This window comes from Oenanthe melanoleuca, chromosome 21, assembly GCF_029582105.1.
Source record: "Oenanthe melanoleuca isolate GR-GAL-2019-014 chromosome 21, OMel1.0, whole genome shotgun sequence".
Lineage (NCBI taxonomy): Eukaryota > Metazoa > Chordata > Aves > Passeriformes > Muscicapidae > Oenanthe > Oenanthe melanoleuca.
Window position 1 is genome coordinate 285,974 of NC_079354.1, and position 27,007 is coordinate 312,980.

Consider the following 27,007-nt stretch of genomic DNA (forward strand, 5'->3'; position numbering starts at 1 on the left):
CCAGTCCAGATTCTCCACCTTCAGGTTTATATTTAAAATTCAAAATTACTTCTCTTCATAGAAACAGGACCGTTGCACAGATGGGGACTGATGTGACTCCTCAGGTAGGTTTTCTTTAGTGCACAAAGAGTGTTGTCTCATATTGTGGTTGTACCAGCTACTCTCCAGGTGCTTGAATATACCACTATGAGAGCTGTTCACTAAAAGAAGCTTTCCATGTTTAAGCATTATTTGTGATTGTATTAAAACATTACCTTCCTCCTAAGCTTACAGCTGCTCAGAATTTGCAGCAGACAGGACACAAATAAACCCTGGGAAGGTTTCCTAGAGCAGCAGCCCAGGCTGGGTGACTGGGGCAGCAATACCTGTGGGCACCGTGACGGTGCTGGAGTGTCTCCCTGGGACGTGCGGTGTGGCAGGAACGCTGCAAGGTGCCAGCAGCTTGGAATGAGCCCTCAGCCGCCAGTGGCAAGGCAGGACAAGTCAGGACAATCTGGCAGCTGCTGGAACCTGCTCTGAGGCGCTTTTTATCTCCCTGAGATAGTACAAACCGCCTTGGCCACTGCCAAGCTCAGGTGGTGGCCGCGGGGAGGGTTCTACAGGTTAGGTGTGAAATGATGAACATGGTGCTGTGGCAACCCTTGGGGGATGATGGCTTGGTGTGACCATGGGGTCAGGTGAACACCTCTCCCCACAGTGGCAGGTCTGGAGGGGCCATTATCACAGGTGGGCGGCCTTGGGGGTCCCCGGGGTCCTTCACAGCCACCCTGTCACCCTCAGCACTGTCTCCCCTCATGAGGGGCTGCAGTGTGGCCCATATCGGCTGCCCCAGGAGCTGGGAATTGGGGTGGGGGCTGTAGGGCTGGTAATGGGGCTGGGGGTGAGTTTTTTTAAGTAAGCCACTTTCTCGTGCCCGCGGTAGGGTGGATGCTGCGAGACCCCTCACAGCCAAGGGGGTCCCGGGAATCCCAGGCTTCCATGTGGCATTCAGGGCTGCCGGCCCTCACGATGCCTCGGGGAGGGCTGCGGCCCTACCCCTTCCAGCCTCTCCAGAAGCCAGGAACTAGGGCTGGGGGTGAGCTTTCGGGCCCACGAAGCCCTCAGTGGGGTGGGTACTGTGGGACCGCAGGGCGCCCTGACAGCCAGGGGCCAATCCCTCACCGCCAAGCGTTGCCGAAGTCTCCCCGAGCCGAGCCGAGTGTGCCCGAAGCTGCGTCCGCGCCGATACCGAGGGATTCCGAAGATCACCGAGAAGCTCCCGAGAGCTACGAGAGGGGCGGGAATCCCTCTTCCGAGCCTCTCCGAAACTTCCCGAACTGTCTCACGGCCTTGACTGCCGGAAATAGCCGAAGTTTACCGAGCACGGGGGTCACGGGAGGTGCAAGGCTGAGCGGGGGAGGGGGAGCAGGGCACGGCGCTTGCGCCCGCGAAAGCTTCTCCGGAAGAACCCGAGATTTGCCGAGCGGTGCTGGCTGACGAGCAACTACGGAAAGAGCCGAAGATTGCCGATCAGTGGTGGGCCGAGCGACTCCGGAAAGAGCCGAAGGTCGCCGATCGGCTCTGGGCCGAGCGGCTCCGGAGCGGCCCGAAGGCGCCCGAGCGCCCGCCCGGCCGGACAGCTGGAGGCGGCCGCAGCGCCATGTTTGATGCTCCGCTACTCCAGTGAGGAAAATCCGCCGGCATCGCCCCCGAGCCGCCGCCGCGAACGGCTCCGCTGCCCCCGGCGAGGGCGACCGCGACCCCCCGCCGCCGCCGGCTCATGAGCAGCGCGGCCTGAGGCGCCCCCCCTTCCCTCCCTCCCTCCCCTCCCTCCCCGCCGGCCCCTCTCCCGAGCCCTCCGGGAGGCGCGTTGTCACGGAGACCGGCGCCGGTGCCGGCCCGCCGCGCTGCCCCGGCTCTCCCCCGGCCCGCTCCGCGGCTCCCCCCGGCCCCGCTCCCCGCCGCGGGGTGGTGGCTCCGCTTGGCCATGAGTTTACCGCAGAAGGCGGCTTTGAAACCCGGCGCGGCGGCGGCGGCGGCGGGGACCGGCCCCGGGAGCGGGGCGGCGGCGGGGCCGCCTCCCCCCCCGGCTCCCCCTCACCCGGCGCCGGCGCCTCACCCCAACATCAGGGCCTTGCCGCCCCAGCCGCCCCAGCAGTATCCTTTGCCCCGGGGGCTCGGGGGTGACACCCCCTCCCCACAGCGAGCGCAGCCGGGGGGTGAGGGCTGCGGGGACCCCCCAGGCCTGAGGGCGGTGGGGGGTGAGGGGTCTTGGGGCCCCCCAGACCGGGGAAGGGCTGGGGGTCGCGGGGCCCCCCAGAGCCGGGGGGATGTGAGGTGGGGGTTACTGAGGGGTTCCCGGCCCTTTTTTGTGTGTCTGTTTGTGTGTGGGGCCCCCTGTAAGGGGGGGCTGCACCTGCTGGGATGATGCAGGGAAAGGGGGCCGTCCACCTCCCCAGTGGGCTGGTTTGGAGGTTCAGCCCTTTCCAGGGGGTCCCTTTTCCCCCTCCCCCAAAGCAGCGGTGACCCCAAGGGTAAACTTTTAATTATAAATCGTTCTTCAGTTTTGCTTCTGATCCTGCCCAGGTAAGTGCTTTGGTTTTGTTGTTTTCCAGGCGAATTTAAACCCTTTTTTAAAATTATTATTTACAGCTGGGGACGATTTCAATGTGATTTATTTAATTTAATTTAATTTTTCCTACTTGGTTGGTGAGAATAAATCTCAAGTGGAACATTTCACTGAGCAGCTTTCTGTGCCAGGCCACGCGTGATAGGGAGGAGGAGGAGGCTCCCACTCCCCAAAATCCCCCCACCAAAGCAGCCGCTGCTACAAAGAGAGGCCAGCGGGGACTGCGAGTGTTTTTTAAAGGTCTTCGGTTCTGTGCTGCGAGTAGGCCCCGAGTCAGGAGGGAAATACTGCAGGGATCAGCAGGAAAGTGCCTGCCTGCCCGAGGTTTTGTTTCCAGCGTCCGACAGCATCCCGTGGCAAACTGGCTGTTCTCTTCCCCCCCTCCTTGGAGTTTTGTGGGGAGTATGAAGTAAAAAACACACTTTGTGAAATATCTCCGTGCTGTATTATTTGGGACTGGTGCAGAGATGGTCGGGAGTGTATTTTCCTATTAATGTTTGGCGGTGTGTTGGATTTTAAGGTGGAAGTGCAGGGTTGTTTTCGTGCCCAGGGCTGTACTCTCAGAACTGTGTTCACTGTGTATGAGCATTTTCCTGCTCTCACTTTCATTTTGGAGGTGGGAAAACCCAGCCCTTCTGTAATCAGTTTAGGTCCATTGTTTTCTTGAGCTTCCGGCAAGAATCACCACCTGCCATGACAACAAATTCATTGCTTAAATCATGAGACTGTTGACGTTACAGATTTGTTTTGGTCAAGTGAAAACCCCTGGATGTTCTCTTTGTTGGCTGATTTTTGCCTGATTTGTGGTATTCTGTAATTCCAACCGGTTTAGGAATACAAAAACAGGGAAGGTGCTGTCAGTAGAGTCAGTGGGGTGGTGTTGAGTAAAACTGTTGCTCAGGGAAAACGTGCTTCAGTTTTGAGGGATGTGCCAAGTGTTGGAGTGGGAATGCCGGCCAGCGTGCACAGGGTGTGCCCAACTGATCTTCCCAGCAAGGTGCTGGTTTGTCTGGGAAGGGGCTTTTTTTATCGGGGAATGCCTTGATAGTTGAAGGCTGAAGTTTGCCTGGCTCTGGGGCTGTGCTGGGCTTTCCAAAGCACTTTATTCCCTGGGGTGCTTCTCTGGGTGTCGCTGAGGGCAGCCTGGTGGGGCGGAGGGACTGTGCTGTTGTGGCTGTTGCTGTTGATGAGTGTTGCATGCAGCACACAAGGGATGAAGTTTGGGTTTACTCTGAGCACAGCCTAAAACCAAAAGGGCTTGGAAAGCCTGGGGAAGCTCCTGGAGGAGCTGGGGCTGCTGTGGCAGAGTGTCCCGTTCTGGGGACCCACCTGGACACCGTGAGCAGGAGGGACAGAGGGAGGGAGAAGTGTTTGATGGAGATGACAAGTTGGTGTTATAAAAGTGGAGCGGTTAAAATGACACAGTTTCATTTTTATTTCTATACGTGCCTGTTTTGAAAACATTGTGTTTGACCGATATCTCTCCTTAACCCCTAAACTACTGATCTGTGCTTGGACTATATACAAACGCTTTATTTTTGATGCTGATTCAGGTGTCCTGGTGAAGCTTATTCAGGTGCCCTGGCTGGGTTTTATCCTCCACCAAAACCTGTGCTTGATTATAAACAAAAGCTGTTACCTCTCAGTGCTGCTTTGAGTGAGGCTTGGGGAGCAGAGTTCATCCCTGATTTACTGGAGTGCAGGGGTTCATCTGAGTTCAGCCTTATTTTTAGCCCTCTTTGGTTTCTTTTTCTTCTCTGTGTTTTGATACAACTGTTGAGCCACTGTTACCTCACAGCAGATAAAAGAGTTGCAGGTTTCTCTGACTTGAGCTTTTTAAACCAAAGCAGTTTCTTAATGGTGAACTTTGTAACTTTGGAAATACCTGTGGTTTCAGACTTAATGTATCATGAAATTAAACAATATCTGTGTAATTGGAAAAAAATAAGAATTGTGTGTGAGAGAAATGTTCAGCTTGTGCATGTAACGAGGCATGAGGGGGAGAGAATTAACATAGAGAGGAAAGAAGAAATTTTTTTAGAAAATAATATTTTTTGAGAGAAAGAGGTGGAAAATAATAGACATGAAGAGCAGAAATGTCTGGATGTGAGATTCATTATGTTTCATGCTAAATAGTTATTGGTGCTGCTCTAAGACAAGACAGACTTGTGAGGAATATCCTTTATACACTGGCTTCAAGAATTTAAATTTCCTATGTAAAAGTAAGTTGGGGTAATTTTGTGGCTCTGGTAGTGGTGAGTACTCAGCCAAACCTGAGTTCAGGCAGAAATTGTGCTCAAAATTGTCAGTATGGATAAATCATTCAGTTGGAGTCTGACCCTTATTTGGTTGGGAAGGACAAGTGAGGGTGAAGTGACACACAGAAGGGATATTGTAAAAAGTAAATCCCAATCTGCTGTCCTTGGCTTTGACTCCCAGACTGCCTCTGCAGGAGTAGTTCCAGTGAAGTCTGGAGTGAGAGTTCTTCCATAAAAAGGTTCAGTAACAAAGGTGCTGCAAGGGCACTGTGGGCCTTTGTGGTTTTACCTCAGTGGTACTTCTGACACATGTCACCCTCCAGCCTGTGTTTTACTGTCCCGCTTAGGAATGAAGTATTTTTTTTGTGTGTGTTACATTAAGCTGTTCTTTCGAAAGTCCCCGTGCTGTGAATGAATTTTGTGGATCAGTATTATCAGGTCACCAGTTTCTTCTCAGCCTAGACATGGGCAAACGTTTGCCTGTAAGGGACAGCCAGGTTGATGGATGGCACCTGGGGTGAGGTCCCCGGCTGCAGGTTAGTGTGACACTGTTCAGTCAGAGCCAAATCAGGCTGTCTGCAGCTCAGGGCTGCTGTTGGTAGGGTTTTATTTTCTTTTCCCAACTTCCTTACACTTGGAGAGAGTTCCTGGTTGTTGATGTGCAGGCACCAGTAAGCTTGACTTTAATCTGTCCCTGTGACTGTGTGGGATTGGGTATCTCTGAAAAACTGGGTGTTCCTCAGGCTATTGCAGGTTGTGGCAGGCTCGGGGTGGGTGTCAGTAGACTGTTACTAATTTTTTTTTCTCTTCTTCCTCCTTGTTAATTCCATTTCTGAGAAGCAGAGAGGAAGGGTCAGTGTTTGGAGGACTGATCTCTGTATGAATTCCACCATTGCTGTGCAAGGAAACATGTTTGCTAACATTGCCTCAGTAATTTAGTTTTAGTTTTTCCTGCATTGTTCAGCTAACTGTGTTACAGTCCCTTGCAGAAAGTGCTGTGTTGGTTCCTGCTGTGTTGGGTGGCATCTTCTGGATGCAAGCAGCTTTCCCAAAACCCAAGAGGACAGCAAGAAATACAGGATGATGTTGAGGAATGCCTGAGGCTGTGTGAGAATCGGGGTGACTTGTGGCAGTGCTTGCCCAGTTTTGGGATGCAGGCCAGGCTAGATTATGCCTGCCTTAGAGATCTGGTTAAGTCTGGATTCTTGAGGAGAGTTTGGGTACATGGGGTTCTCTGTTATGTCTCTGTGAGCAAAGAGTTGAGCTGGAGGAGGAAGTGCCCAGTAATTTTTCCCAGAAGAGAATCTGCAGCGTGTGCTGAAGAGTTGGGGTCTCTGGGTTGCCATGATCCCCTCTGGAAGTTTGGAGCCAATGCCATCTTCCCTCCCTTACTTCCATTTTGAGTGGTGTTTTCCCAGAGGGAGCAGCTTTGTGCACTCTGGAGTTTTGAGATCTGTCTGATGACTTTGAAGTTGAGGACAAGGCATTTGGAGGATGCTTGGGCACAAAAGTGAGCTTGAAGAGCGTGGCTGTGGCTCTCGTGAGAGGCACTCCCTGTGTGGCTTTGCACAACTGGGAATCCCCTTCCAGGTGCCAGTGGCAGCTGCGGGTGAGGAAGGTGTCAGGAGCATTACAGTCCCAAAAGGGAAGGAGTAGTTGAGAGTGGCAAGGAGGGACCAGGCTGAGAGCAGAGGTGTCTGTCCCTTGATATCTGTGTTTCTGACTTGAGGAGAGAATGTTCCCAGCTGGATGGAGGGAAGGGGGCAGAGGTGTTGCCTGGGAAGTGTTTCTCTTTAGGAGTGTTGAAACTGTGGAGATCAAACATCTTGGGAGGGTCAGAGCAGGAGAAGATCTTGGAAGAGAGATTTCCCTGCTGCTTGCTCCATGGTGGTGGCTCCTCTGCAGTGGAGGAATAGGCACGGGTTGGGGAGCATGTTGCCAAAAAACTAAGTGCCTTAAGCCCTCTCTGCCATCTCCCCTGTTGCTGTTTCCCAGCCTTGGCATATCTTTCTTTCAAGCAGCAATAGCTTTAATTTATTTAATGACAAAAGCTAATCATGTTAGAGCACAGATATGTCACTTTACCAGCTTTGTAAGATTTTTTGTGGTGAAATCTCTTGGAGAAAAATATTCTAAAAATGTGATTTCAAGTGGCTTATTTTCTTCTCACATCCAAGGACATGATTGTGGATGTTCTGGGGCAGAAGTCTGTGGGAGAAGGTTACTTTATCCATTTAAATATATGTGTATTTAATGAGCAGCTCTGATTTGGGAGCAGAGTTTGTGTAAGAAGTTGTTGAGAGAGTAACAGGAGACTCAGAACAAGTAACTTCCCTTTTAGATGTTGGGACTTAGAAGGATTTTTATCTGTGTGTGAATGGATTTTGCCCATAATTTTCAGGCTGAATGGCTTTTCCGTGTTGCTAGCAAACATTGGGATGTGTTGAACTGGTGCATTTGCTCCACTTTTGTTTAGTAGTAGGAGTTAGCAGTGATCTCCCTCCTGTGTTTTCTTTTTCTCCTAATACAGCAATTTCAGGGCTAGTCAACTGTCAAGTTTAGTTGTGTGTAAATCCGCTAATATGATTAGAGTTGCTTGAATTTTTACTCTGGAGAATTACAGATGGGTAGTATCACTGTTTTACAGGCATTGCATTGCTTTGGTAGGTAACTTTATCTGTGACTTTAATGTGGTTGCTAGCAATTGCAAAAGCTTTTCTGGAATGAATGGGGAAGAGAAAACTGGTGTTTGTTCCAAGGCATGAACATGTGGGGGGAGCAGTTGTGTGCCCCGTGGTCTGGAGCAACCAGGGGAACTAATTTTTCTTCTTGTTTTTTAAGGGAGCACAGTTGATGAGACTCTCAGGGAGCTGTGTTTTACACTTGCTGCAAGTTCAAGCACTTCTTTGCACAGCTTTCCTTCCCAAACCCTGGACTCTGTTTTGCCTCCTGAATAGGAGCTGATGTGCAACAGCTGGAAGAAGAAAAAAAGGGAGGAGAGCAAAATCAGGTTTTAGGCTAATGAAATCTTCTGGTGCATGTTATTCCTCTGGTTTATTCTTTACCTTTGGAAGGTGTCCCAGGGCACGCTCCTTCTTTTTGGAATAGGTGATGGCACACTGTTGCTGATGGGACTTGAGTCAAATTGCTGTTGGGCATGAAACTAGGTTAATGGGACAGCATGATTTTTTTTTTTTCTTTCCTGAAAGGAAAATTACATGCTCTGTATTTCAATTGTACCTGAGGAGTTTTTTTACCTTTGTTTGCTGGGTAGTTGAGGTAGAGAGAAAAGGACGAGTTTCCCCACACTGAGATCATATCAGGTTTAAATCAATTCTGCCACCAAAAATAAGATGTTTCGATTGTTGGTTGTAACAACTTTGTTTTTCCTTTATCTACATGAGAGTTAAAATATTTCTAGAGCTTTATATAGGCTTGAAAAAAAGCCAAGTGGCTTCCAGAATGTGTGTCTTGGAAATAAAACTTATCCTGTTCTCGACTGATCCCAGTAGTGCTCTCTAAGTCTGTTGGTGTTGTGTTGAAATGGGTTAGGACTTGTCAAAGTGCAGTGAGCTGCTGCTCCTTTCCAAGTGCTTGAGCTCACTAGGAATGAGGCTCCCATGCACTGGATAAGAGTATCTGGAATAGCTGTAAAAGTTGGAAGCTCAAAGAACATCCTTGATTTTTGCAGGGGACGAGACTGAATATGGTGGGAAACAGAAATTTCCCTGCCAGCCTTGGAGTTTGCTCTTGTTGCTGTGAAAATGCTAAGCAAGGAGGAATTAATGGTTAAAGGCCTTAAATAACACAGATTTTCCTAAGTTTAGAAAGCTTTTGCAGGGCTGCTCTGTTTGGGGTTGCCAGATGATGATTGTGTGTTTGGTTTGATTTACACGTGAGAGTGTCTGTGAGTTACTGAGTTACTCAGAGTAGTCAGAGGAGTCTGACTGCAGTGTCTATGTCACTGGTGATAGGTGAAAATCTGTTTGAGCTGGTGCTATGGCTTTGCTAATGGTGGTCTGAAAACTGATTTCCCTTTTATGTGTTATTAGTAAGTTGTACTTACTAATAAGTTACTATTAGTAGTTGTACTGTGCCTTGAATCTGACTTTTTCTGGGCTTATCTTTTTTTCTTGCCAAAAGGCAAAAATAAGAGAAATCTGGTCTTTCAGACCAAGCAGGAGGCTCTTCCTATGTGCATCAAAGGGAAAGACTTTTTTAGTGATTCTACTTTCAGCTTTGTTTTTTTAGTCAGCTGTTGTCTTGGGAAGGCTCCTAAGCATCCTGAGGAAGGGACCTTTTAGAAAACAAAGGTGCATTTCTACTGAGTGGTGAGACCCAGCCCTTCTGTCCTGGGGCTGCCACGAGATCTGCCCCAGAACTGTCAGGTCTGATATGAAATTCAGGCTGAAATCTGGCCTGAAAACTTTCTGGAAATCTTGAATTCCTGTTTGGGGTGATGTACAGGCACCACACTGGACACTTGGTTTTGCAACATGCAGCTGAATCATTAGGCTGACTCAATGTATTATATCAGAAAAGGAACTCAGCAGGGCTGTTGTAGCTGAGGGTGAGCAACCTATACCACTTATTTTGGGGGGAATTCAAGAACTGAAACAAAAAAAACGTTTAAAGCCTGTTTATTGTGACTTTTACTGTGAAATTCATGGTGCACCTTGAAGTCTGGAGTGTGCTGCGAAGGGGATTTCAGCAGCTTTAGTATGGCAAGGGTCGTATGGAAGGTGCTTTTGGATGTAGTATTTATTGAGCTGGTGAGACATCTTGAGTTGCACTTGCTGCATAATATAAAACCAGCTTCACTTTGTGTCACCCTTTCTCACTAGTGCTCATACAGTTATAAATACTTGTCACCGGACAGTCTCTTTCCAAATACTCAGTTTTTCTGAGCTCTATCTTTCGTATTTTAGAGTTGTGAATGCAAATAATTCAGCTGTCAACCTGTCCAACTTGAGTTTTATGTTATCCTTCAGCATTGTGTTTTAAAGTTGATTTCAAAGTGCCTTTATGTCTGTCTCTTCAGAAAGGAAAAAATACCTGATTTTTGCTGATATGCAAATATCACAAAGTCTAAATTTTGATGAGTTTAAGCTGTTTGCCTTAATTTCGTTGATTACATTTCCCAAACACTTTCTTAATTTTGAATAAGTTCATCTGCACAGATAAATTCCTTTATATTTCAGTATTTGGTTGTGAGGTTGTGCACCACATTTAACTTGAAATGATTCCCATTTTGCCCCAGACTACCCTGTCTGGTGGCGGTGGCCGTGGCAGCGGTACCTGGCATTGCCTGCATTCACCCAAACAATCAGCCCTTGACACACCCCCCTCCCTGCCTTGCTGCAGCCAAAGATAGGCCTCAGCAGCCAGGCAGGGACAGCTCGTGAAGTTCCCTTTTCTTTCACATCTGGGATAGTGCATCAGGTACATCCTCACTGACTTCTACCTGTGTGTTGGTTCAGCTGTGTGACATCACTTCAGAGAGCACTGCAGCACCTGCAACCCTCTGTGTTTATCCCTGTTCATGGCTTGAATCTGTAGAATCCCAGAATGATTTAGGTTGAGAAGGACCCTGAAACTCATCCTGTTCCACCCCCTGCCATGGGCAAGGATACCTTCCACTAGACCAGGTTGCTCCAAGCCATCTGACCTGGCCTTGGATCCATCAGGCAGAGCCAATGGGAGTAAACCAGGATTTCTTTTAGTGGGAAATGCTCAGAGACTAATTTAACGCTCACCTTCAGTCCCTGGTGGGGTGAATATATTGTTGCTGTTACTCTTTCTTGGATTTCCCTGCACAGGTGTTTGTGAAGTGTGCACCTGAGATTCCTTATGAGGGGAAATTAGAGGTTCAGAGGGTTGAACTGAGGAGACTCAGGGCTCCTCTCCTACCTAGAGCTCTCTGTGAACTTTGGTTTTTGTGCAGCAGTGTGAGATGTGTTGCACTGCTCTCCCTGAATTCCAGCTTTCCCAGGATTCCATTTTGTATGACACAGAATTTTAACTCAGGAGAAGTCATAAGGTCCGCATGTGGCAAGAAGGTACTTAGGATTTCATTTCATTTTGATAAACTGCTGAAATAAAGATTATGGGCTGAAAACCATGAGGAGTTACAGAATTGGGAATGAAATGAGCATCAACACACTGGAGAATCATCCTTCTGGAATTCCTTGCTCAGCTGACGGAAGGACCATCACTCTGGGTGACAACACTGCTGTCACCACAACAGAGTGACCAGCAGAGCATTGCATTTCCCCGTGAGGTCACAGTGTGAAGTACTGGAGACACTGCAGGAAATGCAGCTGAGTGAACAAGAAGGTAAAATACCAGATATTTGATATTCCTGCTTATCATACAGCTGAAGAACCTGGCTCAGAAATGGATGCTGCTGCAGGGTCCCCAGCCCCCAGGACACAAGCAGGGGCTGTTCCTGTGGAGCAGAGACATGGGGGGGAAAGCCTGGGAAGCTGGAGTGGTTTATTTGTGATTTTAGGGCACAGAGTGTGAGGTGAGTGGGCAGGAGCAGTTCTGTGTTAATGGCATGCATAGGAAGGGAAAAGTCAGCTGGTTTTTAGTACTTTGCAGGAAGTCAGACTCCTGGGTGAAAATTGCCATGAGCGAGTGCTGCGGTGCTCCTGCCTGGATGGGAACTTTCCTCTCTGGTGGTGTAACAACTCCAGCTGCAGTAACTGCTGGCGCTGCAGGGAAGCCAGAGATGGGAAGTTTTACTTTGTGAATTCAGCGTGAGGGAGGTAGGCTTCATACCCACAGAGAAGTTTATTTCAGGCTGTAAGCTGAGTAAGGGCTGGATAAAAGCTTGAGAGTCTTTGCGATTTGTTCCTTTTCCTCCTGCTCTGCCTTCTTCTGTTTGTGCCTTTTTAGTTATGTCACCTGGCCCTGTCTGCTTTGGCTCTTGTGGTTTTAATGCTCTTACCTGGTTATGTGTGTGCAGGGTAAACTTGAGATAGAAATAACTCCGTGTATGTGTGCAAAGTAACTGCTCTGGAAGAACTAAGCCCCAAACAGTCCTATTTCTCTCTTCCTGGTGGGGCTGTTGGGACTGGAGTGTGTTCCTGGTTGGTGTCCTCTACTGCAGTGGCAGTGACTCCGCACGTCCCAGCCCAGACCCAGAGTGTGTTTATCAGGTTGCCTCATGGATGGGGGATGAGCTGGTCAGAGCCTCTCCCTGAGCTGGTATCAGGCCAGAAACTGCTGTTTCAGCTGCTAGTCAGGAGACAGCTATGCTGAATTTGAGGACCTTTGTTTTCGTTGGATTGTGATTCAGTTTGTGTGAGATAGTGCTTGGTTTGGCTGTTTGATATAAATTATTTTAAGCTCAATGATTGAAATTCAGGAGTATTTGAAAGTAACTATTGTATCTGCAGCTGCATTTCAGAATGGGAAAGGTGGAGGATGGGTGTGGCTTCAGCTGTGTTGTCTGCTCTGTGGCATTTTATTAAAAAACCTCTTTTTTTTTCTGCCAGACTAGATGTGCAAAAGCATCTGATGCAGCTGAAGAACCATTCCTGTTCCTTTTGGAACAGACCAAAAGCCAAAGTTACTCCAGAAAGGAGTAGGCTGGTATGTGTTTCTGGCCAGACAGGAGATCAAAGCCTTGTTCCCTGTGATTGTCTCCTCCCAGTCACTCCTTGTCACCTCCATCAAGCCAGCTTGCTCACAGCCTTGCTTTGGATATTTTTACAGCATTTACCAGGAGGTTTGCTCAGTCTTAGTCTTGTTGAGCTACTGTTCATTGTGAGACTACTATTGCGACTTTTTTTTCCCTGCTTGAAACTTCAATAAACAAAATGATCATCGCAAGTTCTGGCTCTGACATTGCCTCATGTCAGATTTGCCTCTGTCCCCCTGGCTCTTGCTTGGCCACTGCCTGGGAATTTCATGTGTGTGATGTTTTTCTTTTAATGCATGTCTCCTATTATAGATTCCCGTTTTTCCCTTATTTCTTGAGCAATGCATTTTCTTCACTCTGAAGACTCCTCATTCTCTGGGAGCAGTGATTCTGACCACCCTTCTGGGATGAGCATCTTCCAGTCTCCCCAGGGGTGGTTGAAATTAGTTTATTTGGTGGCTTTGCTTGAAAAAGTGACCCAGGAATTTTTCCTAGTACAGCTCTTTTTCTCCCAGCCCTTCTGCATTGTCCAGAGCAGCTGTGGCTGCCCCTGGATCCCGGCAGTGTCCCCGGCCAGGTTGGACGGGGCTTGGAGCAACCTGGGAGAATGGAAGGTGTCCCTGCCCATGGTAGGAGTTGGAATGAGCTTCAGGACTGCTTCCCCTCCAAACCATTCTGGGATTCCATGATTCCCTTCACTTCCATGTTTAACTGTTTCAAGCAAGGATTTTCCTGTGGCAGGTCAGGGAGGACTTTTGAGCTGCCAGGCCCGGGATGGGTGTGGTTGGCTTTGTGGGGATGTTATCAGCAGGGGCAGAAATGCCTTCCTGAGCAGCTGGAAGGTTTTTGGCAGCCCCTTTGCATTCCATGGCCTCTAGAGGGAGGTTTGCAGTGTGCAGAGGTGCCTCCATGCATGCTTAGGGGTCTGGGAGCTGGCATGCCATTTCTCTGCTGAACTGTTCCTTATATAAATATGGTTTTTAACACTTACCAAATGCTTGGAAGCCAAAGGCTGCTCTAGGAGAACTTCTCCAAGGAAAGCAGTATAAAGATATCTCTCTGTTATTAGTGGATTTATTTTCCCTTCTGTTGTAGTTAATCGCAAAATTAAATGCAGTTGAAAGTATCCAAAGGACTTTTTTCTTTGCTTCACTGTGATGTGAAATGCCGTCTTCAGAATCCTTTCTTTCCTCTGAGTTTGGATCCTTTTTTAAATGGTGAAGGGCATTTTTGAGACTTTGTTTTAACTTCGTTTTACATTGTGTTTATATGAAACAGACAAAAAAAAAAAACCCAGTGCTTTGCCAAATATTTTTGGAAAGAACAAGCTTTGTGGATAATCATTTTCATGTTCTACCTGCTCCTTAGTGTGTTCAGATGGTGGAAGAATCTTCTCTCCTATGAAAAAGGCTTTGAGAGATTAATCTTAAAGTAGTCACTTGAGGCAAGTTGATTAAGAAATATACTGAACGTTAGATTTAATCAAGATTGAGTAATGGAGATAGAATTGACTGTTGCTCTTATGAATGCAGTTATTTTTAGGTGGGGATTGGGATGTGCTGCTTCCCAGGTTGTCCATACCATGGCTCTGAAGGCAGACTGATCCAAATGCAGTCGGATAGAGTGGATCTGCTCCAGTTTGGTACTGGTAGCTTCATCCCATTAACGCATCCCACAGTAAACATGTAGTGACAAAGCTTGGCAAATCAGAGCAAGGGGATTCCACTGCAGCACTGAGGGTTGTCACCCAAAATAGAGCTCAGATATATCAGTAAAAACAATGAGCTGGTATTGATGGAGGGACTTCACCTCCTTTTGTGTTTGGCTTCCTCCCAAGGGGCACTGAAGGCACAGCTGTGATCTCTTCTCTGTGAGCAGGGACAGGGCTGTGGGAAGGGCTGGAGCTGTGTCAGGGGAGGGTTTAGATTGGAGATCAGGAAAGGTTCTTCCCCCAGAGGGTGCTGGCACTGCCCAGGCTCCCCAGGGAATGGGCAGGCCCCAAGGCTGCCAGAGCTCCAGGAGCCTTTGGACAGGGTGGGATTGTTGAGGTGTCTGTGCAGTGCCCTTTTGGGTCCCACCAGCTCAGGATGGTCTGTGATTCTCAGAAACATTTGGTCAGGTACTAAACCTCACCTTTTGATCGCCCTCATTGCCACTGGTGTCATAGTGTGGGGTCCTGAACTTGCTGCCCGTGTTGGTTTTTTCAGCGGGTGCCTCAGGGGATGTGGGTCTTGTCCAGCTCGAGGCCTTGGCCCTCTCTGTGGTGTGCTGCAGTGCTGTCCTTTGTCATCCTGCAGGGGATGTCTGAGGTTCTGTGGAACTGAGGTTTGACTGGCTATTTTATTTTCTCTTGCTTAAAGGTGAGAACAAAGCTGTTTCTTTGCTGTAACTTTCTATCTTCAGCTCAGGAAATCAGAAAGTGTATCTGGATTAAAGCCTGAGAGACTGTGATAGGCCAGAGGGATGGAAACAGCCCTGGGGTGTAACATCCCTGTCCCTGGCAGGGGGTTGGACTGGGTGGTCTTTAAGGTCCCTCCCAATCAAAACCTGTGGCTCTGTGAAACAGGTGAGGCTGTCTGCGGTTCATTGTTGTTCCAGAGAAGCCAGGTTGCAGAAGGATTGAATGGAAGAAAGTGGGGTCACTTGCATGGGAGGTGAATGAATCAGGATTATTTTAAAGGAGCTTCCTCACTTTCTTGACATAACCTGACTCCAGAGAGAATCAGAGCAGCTGTCTTGCTAAATTCCTCTTAGATACAAGGGAATTGTAACAAAATAGTCTTTCTAGGAACTGAAAAGTAAAGATCAGCTGCAGGTGTTGCATGATATTGTCATTTTGGTGTCTAGTAATAATATCGATTTCCCTTTGCAACCTTCGGTGTCAGTGAGCAGAAAAGGCCAAAGCTCGCATGGTTCATCACGTGGTGCCCTCAAGCAAGGAGTTGTTCATCTGTCAGCTGGAATTGTGGCTTTTTTTCTGCATTATTCCCAGGCTGGGCTTGTCTTTGCTATGCCCAGCAGTGTCCATTTGTAGGTTTGGGTTTCTGTGTCAGTGTAATCACAGGGTGGGAGCATGATGTGAAGTTACCCATGAGAGAGAGGCCTCAGGTGTGCTGCCTGTTGTGAGCATTAGGAGCAGGTAGGATCAGAGGGCAGGCTTTCATTTCCATGGGAAAAGAAGAAGTTTCTGGAGCCACTTTGCGTGGTGCCAGGGGACAGGACAATATTTTAACATCATCCCAGTCTCAGAGTTGCCTTGGGCAGCTGTGAAATGGGGTGAGATCAGTGAACAGAGATTGTAGTGTCTCTATACCCAAAATATGCATCACCCTCTTTGCAGTTTCCACTCAGTAAAAGTGAAGAATATAAACCAGGAAACCTCTACAGATGATGCTTTGAAGAATCTCATTTGGTTGGCACATTTTGCTTGTGTTCCTTCTCTCTTTAAGCTTGTTTATACCTGAAGTTTCAGCTCCAATATTTGTAGTGAAATTGGCAAAGAGCCCGACAGTTGGGACTTAAATCTACCTGCTCTGTGGCTTCTGCAGTTGGAGCTCTTCTAGTGGCCCTAATAACCTTAATGAGATTTTTGTGTGGCTTTTCTTAAGTCTTAATTTTGTTCCACATGAATTTTCATGTATAAGCAGCATCTTGGAGCTCTCCTGTACCATGTATTAGCATATTTGAGAATTGTCTTTTATCCCCTTGGTTGTTATATTAACTTTTATCATAGATTAATTTTAGATGCTGGCATTTCATAATTGCATCTCAAAACGTGTCTTATCTGGACTGTACAGAATTAAGTAGAACAAATACATCTTGCTTTACCTGGAAACAGGGTGTACTTTGCTGCAGATTATTGATGTTCTCTTATCTGTGGTGCAAACACTAAAGCTTTGGAGTAAGAAGTTGTTATTTTATGCTGTGTGGTGCATGTTGTGATTTGAAGTATAAATAAATACAACTGACTCTCTGGGTTTGTTCTCAATTACTAGTACAACAGCTCTACCTTAGGAAGGTGATAAGGAATTTCCTATTTATATCCCACCACTGTTCATCATGCCAGAGTTGTCAGTGGAAGTCCAAGTCATTGCCAATTAGCAATAGGTGTTTTAGGGACTTTTTCTTTGTGTGTTCTTTATTTCCACATTTCTTTAGACTTCGGTTTCAAGCTTGTGTATTGTAGCAGCTGCTGCCTTCACGGGAGTTTTTAGTGCAAATTACCTGATTTCATGCCAGATCAACATGGAATATCCTGAGTTTGAAGGGACTCACAGGGATCATCAAGTCCAATTCCTATCCCTGCACAAGGCAACCACAGGAATCTCTTTCTTTTATACCCCAAGGATAACTTCATTTTTTTTTCTCCTTTTTTATTCTTTCTCACCTTTGAGGGTGTTCTGATAATTGGACTTAAAAGTATTGGAACTGACAAAAAAAAAAAAAAAAAAAAAAAGGGAAAAATAAAAGATGTGCTGCAAGAGCAGCTGTAAATTCCTACTTCTGCAGCAGCCACGGGTCCATGTCTGTTCATTATGCAAGGGACTTTGTTTGTAAGTTCCTCTTCCTCTCTTTACAAGCTGCCTAGTCTATATTGCTATTCCCCACCTGTGAGAAAACAAAAGGAGGTACAAATATTCCTGCAGTGGAGGAGGAGAGAGTGGCAGGAGTGTGTGTGTGTGAAATGCCTCTTTGTGCTGCCAGGGGTGTGTGTGGATAGGTCTCCAGGCTTGGTCCCTCTGAGTGGATGTCCCCTTGGATGCCTGAAGAAACTAACTTTTTTTGCACTACTGGCTGTTTTTAATGAGACCTTCCTTCATTTTCCAGTGAAGCAACAGGATCAGCACCTCTAAAAAGATCTTTATCTCAATAGTGAAGAGCAGGAGTCTTTTCTATATTGAAAAACCAAGAAGGAAATGGTATCCTGTGCGAGCTGTGGCCCATGTCAATGTGCTGTCAATCAGTTTAATTAAAACTCTGGTTATGACGGCTTTTTCCTTCTTTTTAGTTCAGCTACAACACAGGGAGAAGAAAGTTTTTGTCTTTACAAGCTTTTCTTGCAGAAGTTGTTGCTGTGATTGCAATTAAGAAACTCTTGTGTTTTAGGCAAAAATAAGTTAGCTTTCTTCTTTGTATAAAGAAATATCTTGCCCGTTGGCCATCTCCAAAAATAGATATGGAGTCCCTGAAAGTGAAGTGTTTAAATGCAGCATATGGTTTAGCTCATGGGGTGGTGCAAAAGGACAGGATTTAGCCAGCTTTGCCTGTTGTGTGGTTATGCCAATCAGGCTGCTGAAGGAAAAGGGAGCCAGTTTCTTTTAAGCCAGTGTGTGTGTGTGTCCTGTGAATGGAGCAACTCCCTGGTTAGGGCAAGATAATTGGGTGATCCTGGTGTAGAGAGATGGATAAATATTAAAGCAGTGGAAATAGACACTGTTGGTTTTGCTCACTTAAATGTTTATTTTGTATATGGGTGAGACTGTGCAGAAGTCTCTTCCTAGAGTCTGCATTTGTGTCAAAACCTTGGCTCTGCTGAAGCACAGAGGGTTCAAATTTTGCTTTTTGCCTAGAGGCTCCCGTGTGCAGCAAGAGCCCAGTTTGGGAGAGAAGAGCAGCCCAGCATGAATTCATGGCTTTGGGTTTTTACAGTAGAGTGTTTGTGTTCCTTGGGACATGTGGGCCCCAGAAAGGTCCGTGGCAGCCGTGTCTTCCACCACGTGGAGGATCTTGCCTCATTGATCTTCCTGGTGCTGGTGGCTGTGGCCGAGGCAAGGAGTGTGTGTACCCTTCTTTCAACATCTGGGAGGAGAAACATGCCCAGCATCAGACCCTTGGAGATGATGCTCACCTCTATCACTCTGCGTTTCAGAATGGTGGTTGCACATGTCCATGTTTAAATGGGACACCAGTACCAGCTGGGACGCTCCTCCTTTGATAATTTCTGGATATTTTCATTTGCTCTTGAGCTCTTCTGAGTTGTATGGTAGCACTAAGAAAGCAAGGAAGGGGGATGTTAATTTTGTTTGGGGGAGTCAATACTAAATATGTTTTCTCCTGAGCTGTGAAAGGCTGGGTGCTTTTAGCACGGTGGGGAATGATGTTGAAATGAGGAGCAGGTCTCTAAATGTAAAGGACTTGGAGAACGAACACAAACATTTCCCAGGAGTGGAACAATAGCTCATTGTTGAGAGGAAGGGATTGCAGAAAAGCCAGCAGACTCAGAAATAGGGGGTTATTTTATATAGCCTACTATTTATATTGCACTTGAAGGCCTTTTGAGGACTGGATGTCCAGTTCCTGAAATGTGTGTCCCTCAGGTCGTGGAAGGTTGGGTGCGAGCAGAGCATGTCCTCAGTGGGCACAATGCTGGGGTTACTGGCACTTGGAGTGCTGCTCTGTGTGCATGCAAGTCCCTGCTCTGCCTCACAGCCTGGCAGCTGAGATGTCCCCTAAAGAGACAGGACTCTTCTTCCTCTCACCCTCACTTTCTTTCTGCTGTCTATGGGCAGCTGAATGGGTTTGCATTGACCAGAGAGACAAAGGAGCCTTTCAGGCTCTGGGCTTTGGCCACAGCCAGCACGCTCTGGGCTTTTGTTAATGCACTCAGTCCCCCCTTTCTCTCCGGGCAGCCTCACGCTCATTGTTAATGCAGCTCCGGAGCAGCACTGATAGTTCTGAATTCATTTTGTTTGCTCAGTTCACAGGAAAAGTTGCAAAAAGCTGTGGAGAGAACATGTTGCCTCTTAGATTCTCCACAGAGTATTTTCTTTCATGCCTTTCGCAGGGAAAAGTGGATTGCATAAACAGATCCTGGCAAATGGGTGCCGGAGCGGAGCGTGGCTGGGCAGCGGCAGCGCCTGCGTGCGCAGCCCGGCGCCTTGTTCCCGTGCCTGGGAACACTAACTGGCTTTCCCCACCCCGCTGGATTAGGCTCCATGTTGTCCTGTTTATTTTGTTACTGCATTAGGCAGCTGAAGACGTAAGCGCTTATTAAAACAGCTGCTCTGCTGAGTGGCAGCACCGAGTCGGGGGGTGCTGTGCAACAGTTGGGAACTCACTTGGCATCACCCCAGACTGACTCTATTTTGTGAGGGGTTGTGGTTTTAATGGCTCTAAGGCTTGAAGATCTGTAGTTGTAAATAAATTAAACCAACTTCAGATAGATACAGCGATATGGGGATGGAAGGTGGGAGAATCTCCTAGGTCAGCACATCCTACCAGTGCATAGAGATGACCAAAAGCAAAGCTGCTTTTCCAATTCCGTGTTAATAAACCTGAAAGGTACTGGTAGGTCCTCTCTAATAGTTATGAAACATCACTGTGGAATTAATTCATGAAAATGAACTGTTAGGAAGCAGCTGATGGAGAGCACTGGTGCGTAGCAGGCACGCAAAAATAAATCTAGGTGCTGCTGGGGTGGGGATGGAGGGGAAATGGTTGTTTCTTATCTTGAAGGCAGGCAGGTTTTGGAGGGGTTGTGCCCCAAAATCAGATGCACTGTTGGGTGAAATGAATTGGGAGAACAGGACAGGGATGAGTCTGATTGTGCAAATAAGGTAGTGTCAGCAATTGACAGATGACCACGAAGCACCTCAGTGCAGCTGTTTTTTTTCTAGAAATAGTTGGGTTTTTGGTATTCTGAACCAATTTTTAGTTGCATGTAAAGCTGTGTCGTCTTTGGTTTCCATCTCCCTGACTGAAACATGAATTGTGGAGCTGGGAGAGGTGAGGCTGTGTCTCTGCACCTCTTAAAGGATAGCAGAACCCTCCATAGTGAATATGTGACAAACGGGGAAAAAACCAGCATTCAGACACATGGAGGGGCCTGAGCAAGTCACAGAAGAAATCCTTGACAAGAAAGCATGACTGAGGATTTTTTTCACCAGAGGGAGAATGACTTAAACTTTTCAATAGATGGCTGCTGAGCATGCACTTTCAAGCTGGAAAAAGTAACCCCAGACATGACTGCTCATCACTCCCCCTCAGCCAGTTCGTGCCTCACCAATAGAAAGTACCCGTCCTTGCGTGTGCTTATTTTTAGTCTTAAATAAATGAAACCAGCTTCAGATAGATACAGCAACATGGAGATGGAAGGTGGGAGAACCCCCTGGGTTGGTGCTTCTTTGCTGCCTGTGTGGAGGGATGTGAATCTGTCTGATAGCAGTGTACTCTATCCTGGAGTAAACTCCCCATCTGTGCAAGTGTCCAAGGCCAGGTGAGACAGGGCTTGGAGCAGCCTGGGACAGTGGAAGCTGTTCCTGCCCATGGCAGGGGTGGAATAGGATGGATGAGCTTTAAGAGCCCTTCCAACCCACACCGTTCTGGGATTCTATGACCAGAAAAGGCACTAATATTTAATTAATGACTTAGAAGGGATTATCCAGAAACAACTTCACAACTGGTTGACCACACAATGCAAACACTCCTCGTGCCTTGGTAAGGGTTGTCTTAATTTACTTATTCTTGTCAGAGGGTCTGGTTCTAGTTTTTTGGGGTTTTTTTTTGCTTTGGAAGTCAGTGCCTGGGGTAAAATTCCTGTGTGGCAGTGGAGCCCAATAGGGGGAGTGTGAACTCTAGTTAAAGCCTTGACTGAATTCCTTCCAGTTTCCTGTACAAAGGATGCACCTCACCACATGTCCAGAAGGCTAATAAATGTAGGGGCTTGTAAATCAAAAGGGAAATTAATCTGGAGCCGTTGGGGCGTTTGCTTTGCTTAAAAAGTGTGAGATGTGTCCATGAGTCAACACTCAAATTGTCCTTTCTTAATAATTTCTTTAAAATTTATGCCCAAACTTACCCAACAAAGTAAAAATAAATTGTGTCCTTGGCATCTTCAGTGAGTAAAACTTGGTTCAGTGATGGAGGGTTTAGACCTCGGGACTGGACCAAGTGAGCTGGATTTTGGCACGCATAGCCCTGACTGAATCAAGGAATGTGCTTCTAATCCCCTCTACCCCAAAAGCCACCCAAACCACAGCATGCTTCAGCATCACCTGTGCCACAAATCCACCCAATGGCTTTGTTCCAGCTGCTAAAATGCAGTTTTCAGATCTTGGTTTTCTTTCTGTTGGGAGGAAATCTGCCACCTTCCTCTGCAAGTCTTTCAGGAAGGTTTCTTTTAATAAAAACCTTGGGTTTAGCAGCCCTGGTGTTGGCTTTGACCTTGGGTGCCCTTTTTACTGCTCTTCTTTTCCTGTCTTTGATATTGGAGTGCTGCATATTTGTGGTGATTTCAACAGGTATGTGCTGTGCTCAGACAGACATGGCTGCGCTTCCGGACTTAAAACACCAGTTTGATTAGGTTTGAGTAAAGACAGACTTTTGTGATGCAGAACCATCACCCTGGAACTCTTAAATCGTAGATAATTAATTACAGTGGGAGTGTTGTCCGGAATGGCTGGGAGGGGATTGATGCAGCTGAGTTAGGAGGGGTCTTGACTATGCTTGTGTGATACTTGATCCTCTAAATTGTATGAGTTTGTCCCTCCATCAGCCATGGGAAGGCACAATCCCTGTTTTAGTCCCTTAAGCCTTTGCTGTCCAGAAACACAAAATCCAATTGCATGCCTATTATACTGTCTTAGCTGACCTGGCAAGCACAGCCGCGGAGGCCTCCGGAGCGGAAGAACCCAGCGTGTTAAATGGATCTGTTTGACTTGGGGTGATGAAACGCCACGGGAGCTAGGGCAGGGATCCCTTTCCTGTTCGGGCTGATCTGGGAGAAAGCTTTTCTGTTTCCCTGATGTGGAATGCAGGAGATGAGTCAGAGAGTGGCAAGAGGAGCTGCTCCTTTGTTTTACTGTGGGCTTGTACTGAGAGCGGCTGCATTCACACCCAGCTGCTGGGCTTTGAAGGAATTGGATCAACTCTCCTTTTTGTTTGGGTCCTTACATTCTCTTCATTAACTTCCCCTCCCACCAGTGTGTTTTCATCTCCAGCTCTTCTGCTAGAAAATAAGTACAAACTTGCTTTCCCCCCCCCACTTAGTAATTGTCACAGTACTTTTCATGCACCTGGTTCTGTTTCAGGTATTTGTCCTCTTGGGATCTCTTTACATTGTTGGTTTTTTTTTTCCTTTGAAAGTCTGAACCTCCTTGGAAATAGGTACATGGAGATATTCTCTGGGGATACAGATGATTTGTCATGACGTCATACCCAAATCAGTGCAAGGAGTGGGGTAGGGAACCACAATTCAGGTGCTTAAGGAATATCTGGCTGTGCTGTTTAGTCCTTTTACTGAATTTCAAAAAGCTTTTGGGGGATGAGAACCCCAGTTTTCTTCTTTTTTCTTCCCAAATGCCATAAATATCCATTTCTTATGCTCTACCATCACCCACATCTCTCCAAAGAAAGAGCGAGTCAGCTGTCCCTGCTCAATGGAGGCATTGAGGAGCCTGAGTCCCGGAAGCTGGCGCAGGCTGGCTCAGGAGTGCTTCATTCAGCGACTGGGAGGCCAGGCCATGAGGGGAAGGCAGAATCCTGCTGGGCTCTTCTGCCCCTCTGGATGAGCAGAGTCATTAGTGCAGCTCCCTCATTACTCACCCTGCAAAGTGTGTAAGTGCCAGGCTCACAGCTGAAGCTTTTAATTCAGACACAAAGCATTGCCAAGGTCCATGAGATTGCTCCCAAATCCATGTACATTCCATCCTTGGAGGCTGAGCAGTGTTAAAAATCATCAGGCTTCAAAAGTGAGAAGAATGCAGTGGCTTCTGGTGTGGGTTGGGTGCTTAAAGCTTATCCTGTGGGCAGTGACACCATCCACTTGTCAGGTTTCTCCAAGCCCCATCCAGCCTGGCCTTGGGCACTGCCAGGGATCCAGGGGCAGCCCCAGCTGCTCTGGACACTGTGCCAGGGCCTGCCCACCCTCACAGGGAAGGATTTATCCCAATATCACATCTAACCCTGTCCTCTGGCAGTGTGATATCTATCTATATAATAAAAGTGACCAAGGGATAAGACTTATTTTAAAGCATCCCATAATATCAGGGATATGCGGCTGCTACTTAGCCACTTTCCTCTTTTTTGTGCTAATTTCACATGCAGGCCCTGAGAGGAAGCAATGCTGGTATTGGAGGACTAACTGCTTATTAAGGAAGGAGTTTCCAGCTCATGCTACTTCAGTGCAGGAAGTCTTCTGGCACAGCTTGAGAAAGGGCAATTAGCAGCAGCTTGTGTAACTGGCTGCACTCTGCTCTGATGAAGGGATGGTGTTATCTGGGATAGGGCCCACGCCTCCCTTAGCTGGGAGGGCCCTCAAGGTGGGAGCCAGTTTTCAGGCCCAGGATTCCAAGGAGCAGCTCATCAGCACTAACACAGGGTGCAGCTCTCAGGAAAGCTGTCAAGACAGAGGCAATCACACCAGGAGCTCCCTCACACGGCCATGGGAGCAGGGACAAAAATCACCAGGAAGCATTTTGGGGCGTTTGTACTCAGTGCAGCAAGTCACTGTATCCATCACTAGAGGGGTCAGGCACACAGATATTTACACCATCACTGGAAATCTCCATGCTGGAGGTGGAAGTTTTACGCCTGTTTTATTTGAGATATTAAAGCCTCAAATTCAGGAACAAACAGAGAATCCCCTTGCTGCACAGCAAAAAAATACAAAGCAATGTCGATTTTTAAGTAGATTTAACTGAAAACAGTTTTCCTGGATGCCCGAAGCACCACATGTGCTTTTTCAATGGTTATCACACCCCTATCAGCTTAAAGAGCTGTCAATCCAGAACCTTCCTTCATGCCTTTAAGATGAAAAGTATCCCGCCTTTCCCCTTTCTCCTGAGTCATCTCACTCTTCATGCTCCTCTATTTTCGCAGCAAATGCCAAGGTCACTAAGATTTTCCTGGGCAAACAGTGTCATTTGATGGCACAAGAACTGAGAGGTGTAAGAACCACTTATGCAACCAAGTGGCTTTAAGGTAAGCCAGGAGTATTCGAGGTCAGTGCTCACCTGGGCAGCACAAACACAGCCTGATCTTCCAAGGGAGGAAAAGCTTCTCTGGATCAGATAGCAGCACAACACCCCCCCACTTCCAGTGCAGTTATGCTGCTGCTACCAGTAAAGCAACTTTTCATTTCCCAAGACATTGCTGAATATATTCCTTAAATATTGGACAAGAACAGCAATTCAGGAGCATTTATAAGGTTCTCATCCAAGTCTGGGCAAAGTCCTTCCTGTATATTTGCATTATATTCAATAAACTTAAAGCCCCTTTCCTGGCAGATGATGCTGAATTGCAGCCTGACCCCTGCATAAACTTGTCTTCCCTCAGAATTCTCCCTTCAAACACCCTCCTGTATGTTACAGTCACTGCTTGGATCATACTGCATGTGCTGTTTAGTCAGGGGGCTGTGGAGGGACAGATCCCAAAGGGACAGATCCCAAATATACATCACAGCTTGGCTTGTGACTGTAGCATTTGATTGCTGTTTTTAAACAATACTGGAGTATTTGCAGGGGTGGGACTGCAGGATTTGGACCCGCTCTATAGAACAGGATGGGGATGTGCACTGCTGGACACGACTCCAGGTGGAAGGGTGCCCTTCCCAAAGTGTCTTTCCAGAGGAGGCAAGAGCTTACAAGTTCAGGGTGGTATGTAAAACATCTCCTGAATGCTTCAATGTGCAAATGAGCAAATGGCACTGAAATGAACTGCTCATTAAAGAATTAGAAGGCTTCAAATCAGGTGGTAACATAGAGAACAATCTCAGTATTGAAGGGAAGCAGTGGGAAATCTGTTCTCAGATAGTGTTGCTTTCCCCATGTATTTCCTTATTTTTTCTGTGGTAAGTGCATGGCAAGTTTTGTGTCCTGTCCTGGGGCCTGAATTGTCTTGAGGCTCAAGTGGTCCTTGTGGTTCTTGCTTATGTTGGTTCTTGCTCATTTGCTCTGCACCACTTCCTTTCACCTAGACAGACTTCATCCCTCTGGAATTAAGTCACATCCTACCAAGATTCACTTCCCTGCCATCTCACATGAAGGACTAAAATAATCCTGGAGAATCACAGGGCTCCTTGTGACTCCAGCTGCTCTGAACATGCCCATTGCTTTACTTCCTTTCTCATAGCTTCAAGATCTACTTTGGCCCCTCAGGGCCATTCTTCCTTCTCCGACATGGCTGTCATGGAGGTGTGGAAACACGAAGAAGGGAAGAGTGCGGCGTGTGGGAAGAACCTGCTGTGTAACCATACCCAGTCCCTCTACTGGAATGCAAGAGGCAAAGCCACAGAGCAGGATCGGGAGTTCTGCCCTGCTGAGAAAGGCCTCTGGTTCACAGTGTGGACTTTGGGATGTTCCAGAGTGCCTTTATGGATGTGATTTCTTGTTGGGATTAGAGATGTCCCTCTGAGCTGCAGGGAGAGGGGTGGATCTGCCTTTGCTGAATGGGCTGTTTTTGCACCCTGGTCTCAGATGTGATGATCACGTGAGCTTTTGGTGATTTAAATCAGCTTATGGAATCCATGGAAAACTTCACCCAGCCAAGGAAAAAAAGTAGTTTTCACTTGAATCACCAGGCTGAGCTGTTTCATCAAGAAATCTTGTGATCCTTAGTCCTTTCTGAGGAGCATTATTCCTTGCTGAGGGAGGTGGCGGAAGTTGTGGGTGCAATGTTGGGCAGCGAGGTTGGTTTGGGAGCCCGTGGAAGGTGACCTGTGGCAGGGGCAGTGGAAGCTCTGTGCCCTTAGGGAGGCATGCCTTGGTTTTCTTCCCTTTTCCCAGGGACACTGGGGCTACCCTGTGATCTGGAATTACTCCCTCTTGCCTCTCTAATTAACAGTGCTCCAGAAGGTTTCTAAGCAACACTCCGTGGAAGTGGAGAGTGCAAGAAGAAGATCAGCTTTTAGATCTACAGCTTGTAGCACCTTTGAAGTCTGTTTCTTTCCCTGCCTGGCCACCCAGGTGTGGATGGATGGAGGAATTGCAGGATGCAGGACTTGGGCTTTTCCCCAGTTTTTTCTGGCTCTGATCCGGGATTGTCCCTTGTGTTTTGGAAGCATGAGATGTGCAATGTAAGAGCCATGTAAAATAGTAACAGCCACTGACTTCAGTCACTGGCACAATAAATTATTATTATTGTTGTTATTATTAGAATTAATATTATTCATTACTTTCATTTTACTTGAGTAGACAGATGAAAATTTTTGGTTTTGGAGGAGAGTAGCAAGGTGAGGTGGTGTTGTATAGGTAGACAGTGTGCTGGCTGACACTAAAAGGGATTTTATTTTTGTCAGGGCCACAGAAATAAGTATTTTGGTGGCAGGGGAGCTTCGGAGCTTTGTCTCATTTCAGGGAATAGCAGGGGTGCAATAATTGCATAAAAATCTTCTAATTAAAAGAAGCAGCTGAGCTATTTAGGCTTGTGAACTGCCACTAAAATACTAATTATTTTGAGATGTGAGAACATCTGGAAAAGCTGCTTCATCAGGAATCATGAAGGTTTCTCCTGTTTAAATCAAGTTAATGGGTTATATGGAAGCCCAAAATAGTGTGG

The 27,007-nt window shown here is 47.2% G+C and overlaps 1 protein-coding gene across 9 annotated transcripts in view; it reads left to right on the forward strand.

The window, feature by feature from the left end:
* The first annotated feature begins 1,876 nt into the window (after nt 1-1,876).
* The window catches only part of EIF4G3 (eukaryotic translation initiation factor 4 gamma 3), a 131,053-nt gene continuing 105,922 nt past the window's right edge, over nt 1,877-27,007 (forward strand). For all 9 annotated transcript variants that reach the window (XR_008842009.1, XM_056507995.1, XM_056508000.1 and 6 more), the window contains exon 1: nt 1,877-2,136. Coding sequence is in view for 8 of the 9 variants with exons in the window: in XM_056507995.1 (XP_056363970.1) it covers nt 1,967-2,136 (170 nt within the window). In the remaining variant the exon portion in view is untranslated. The remainder of the gene's footprint in view (nt 2,137-27,007) is intronic.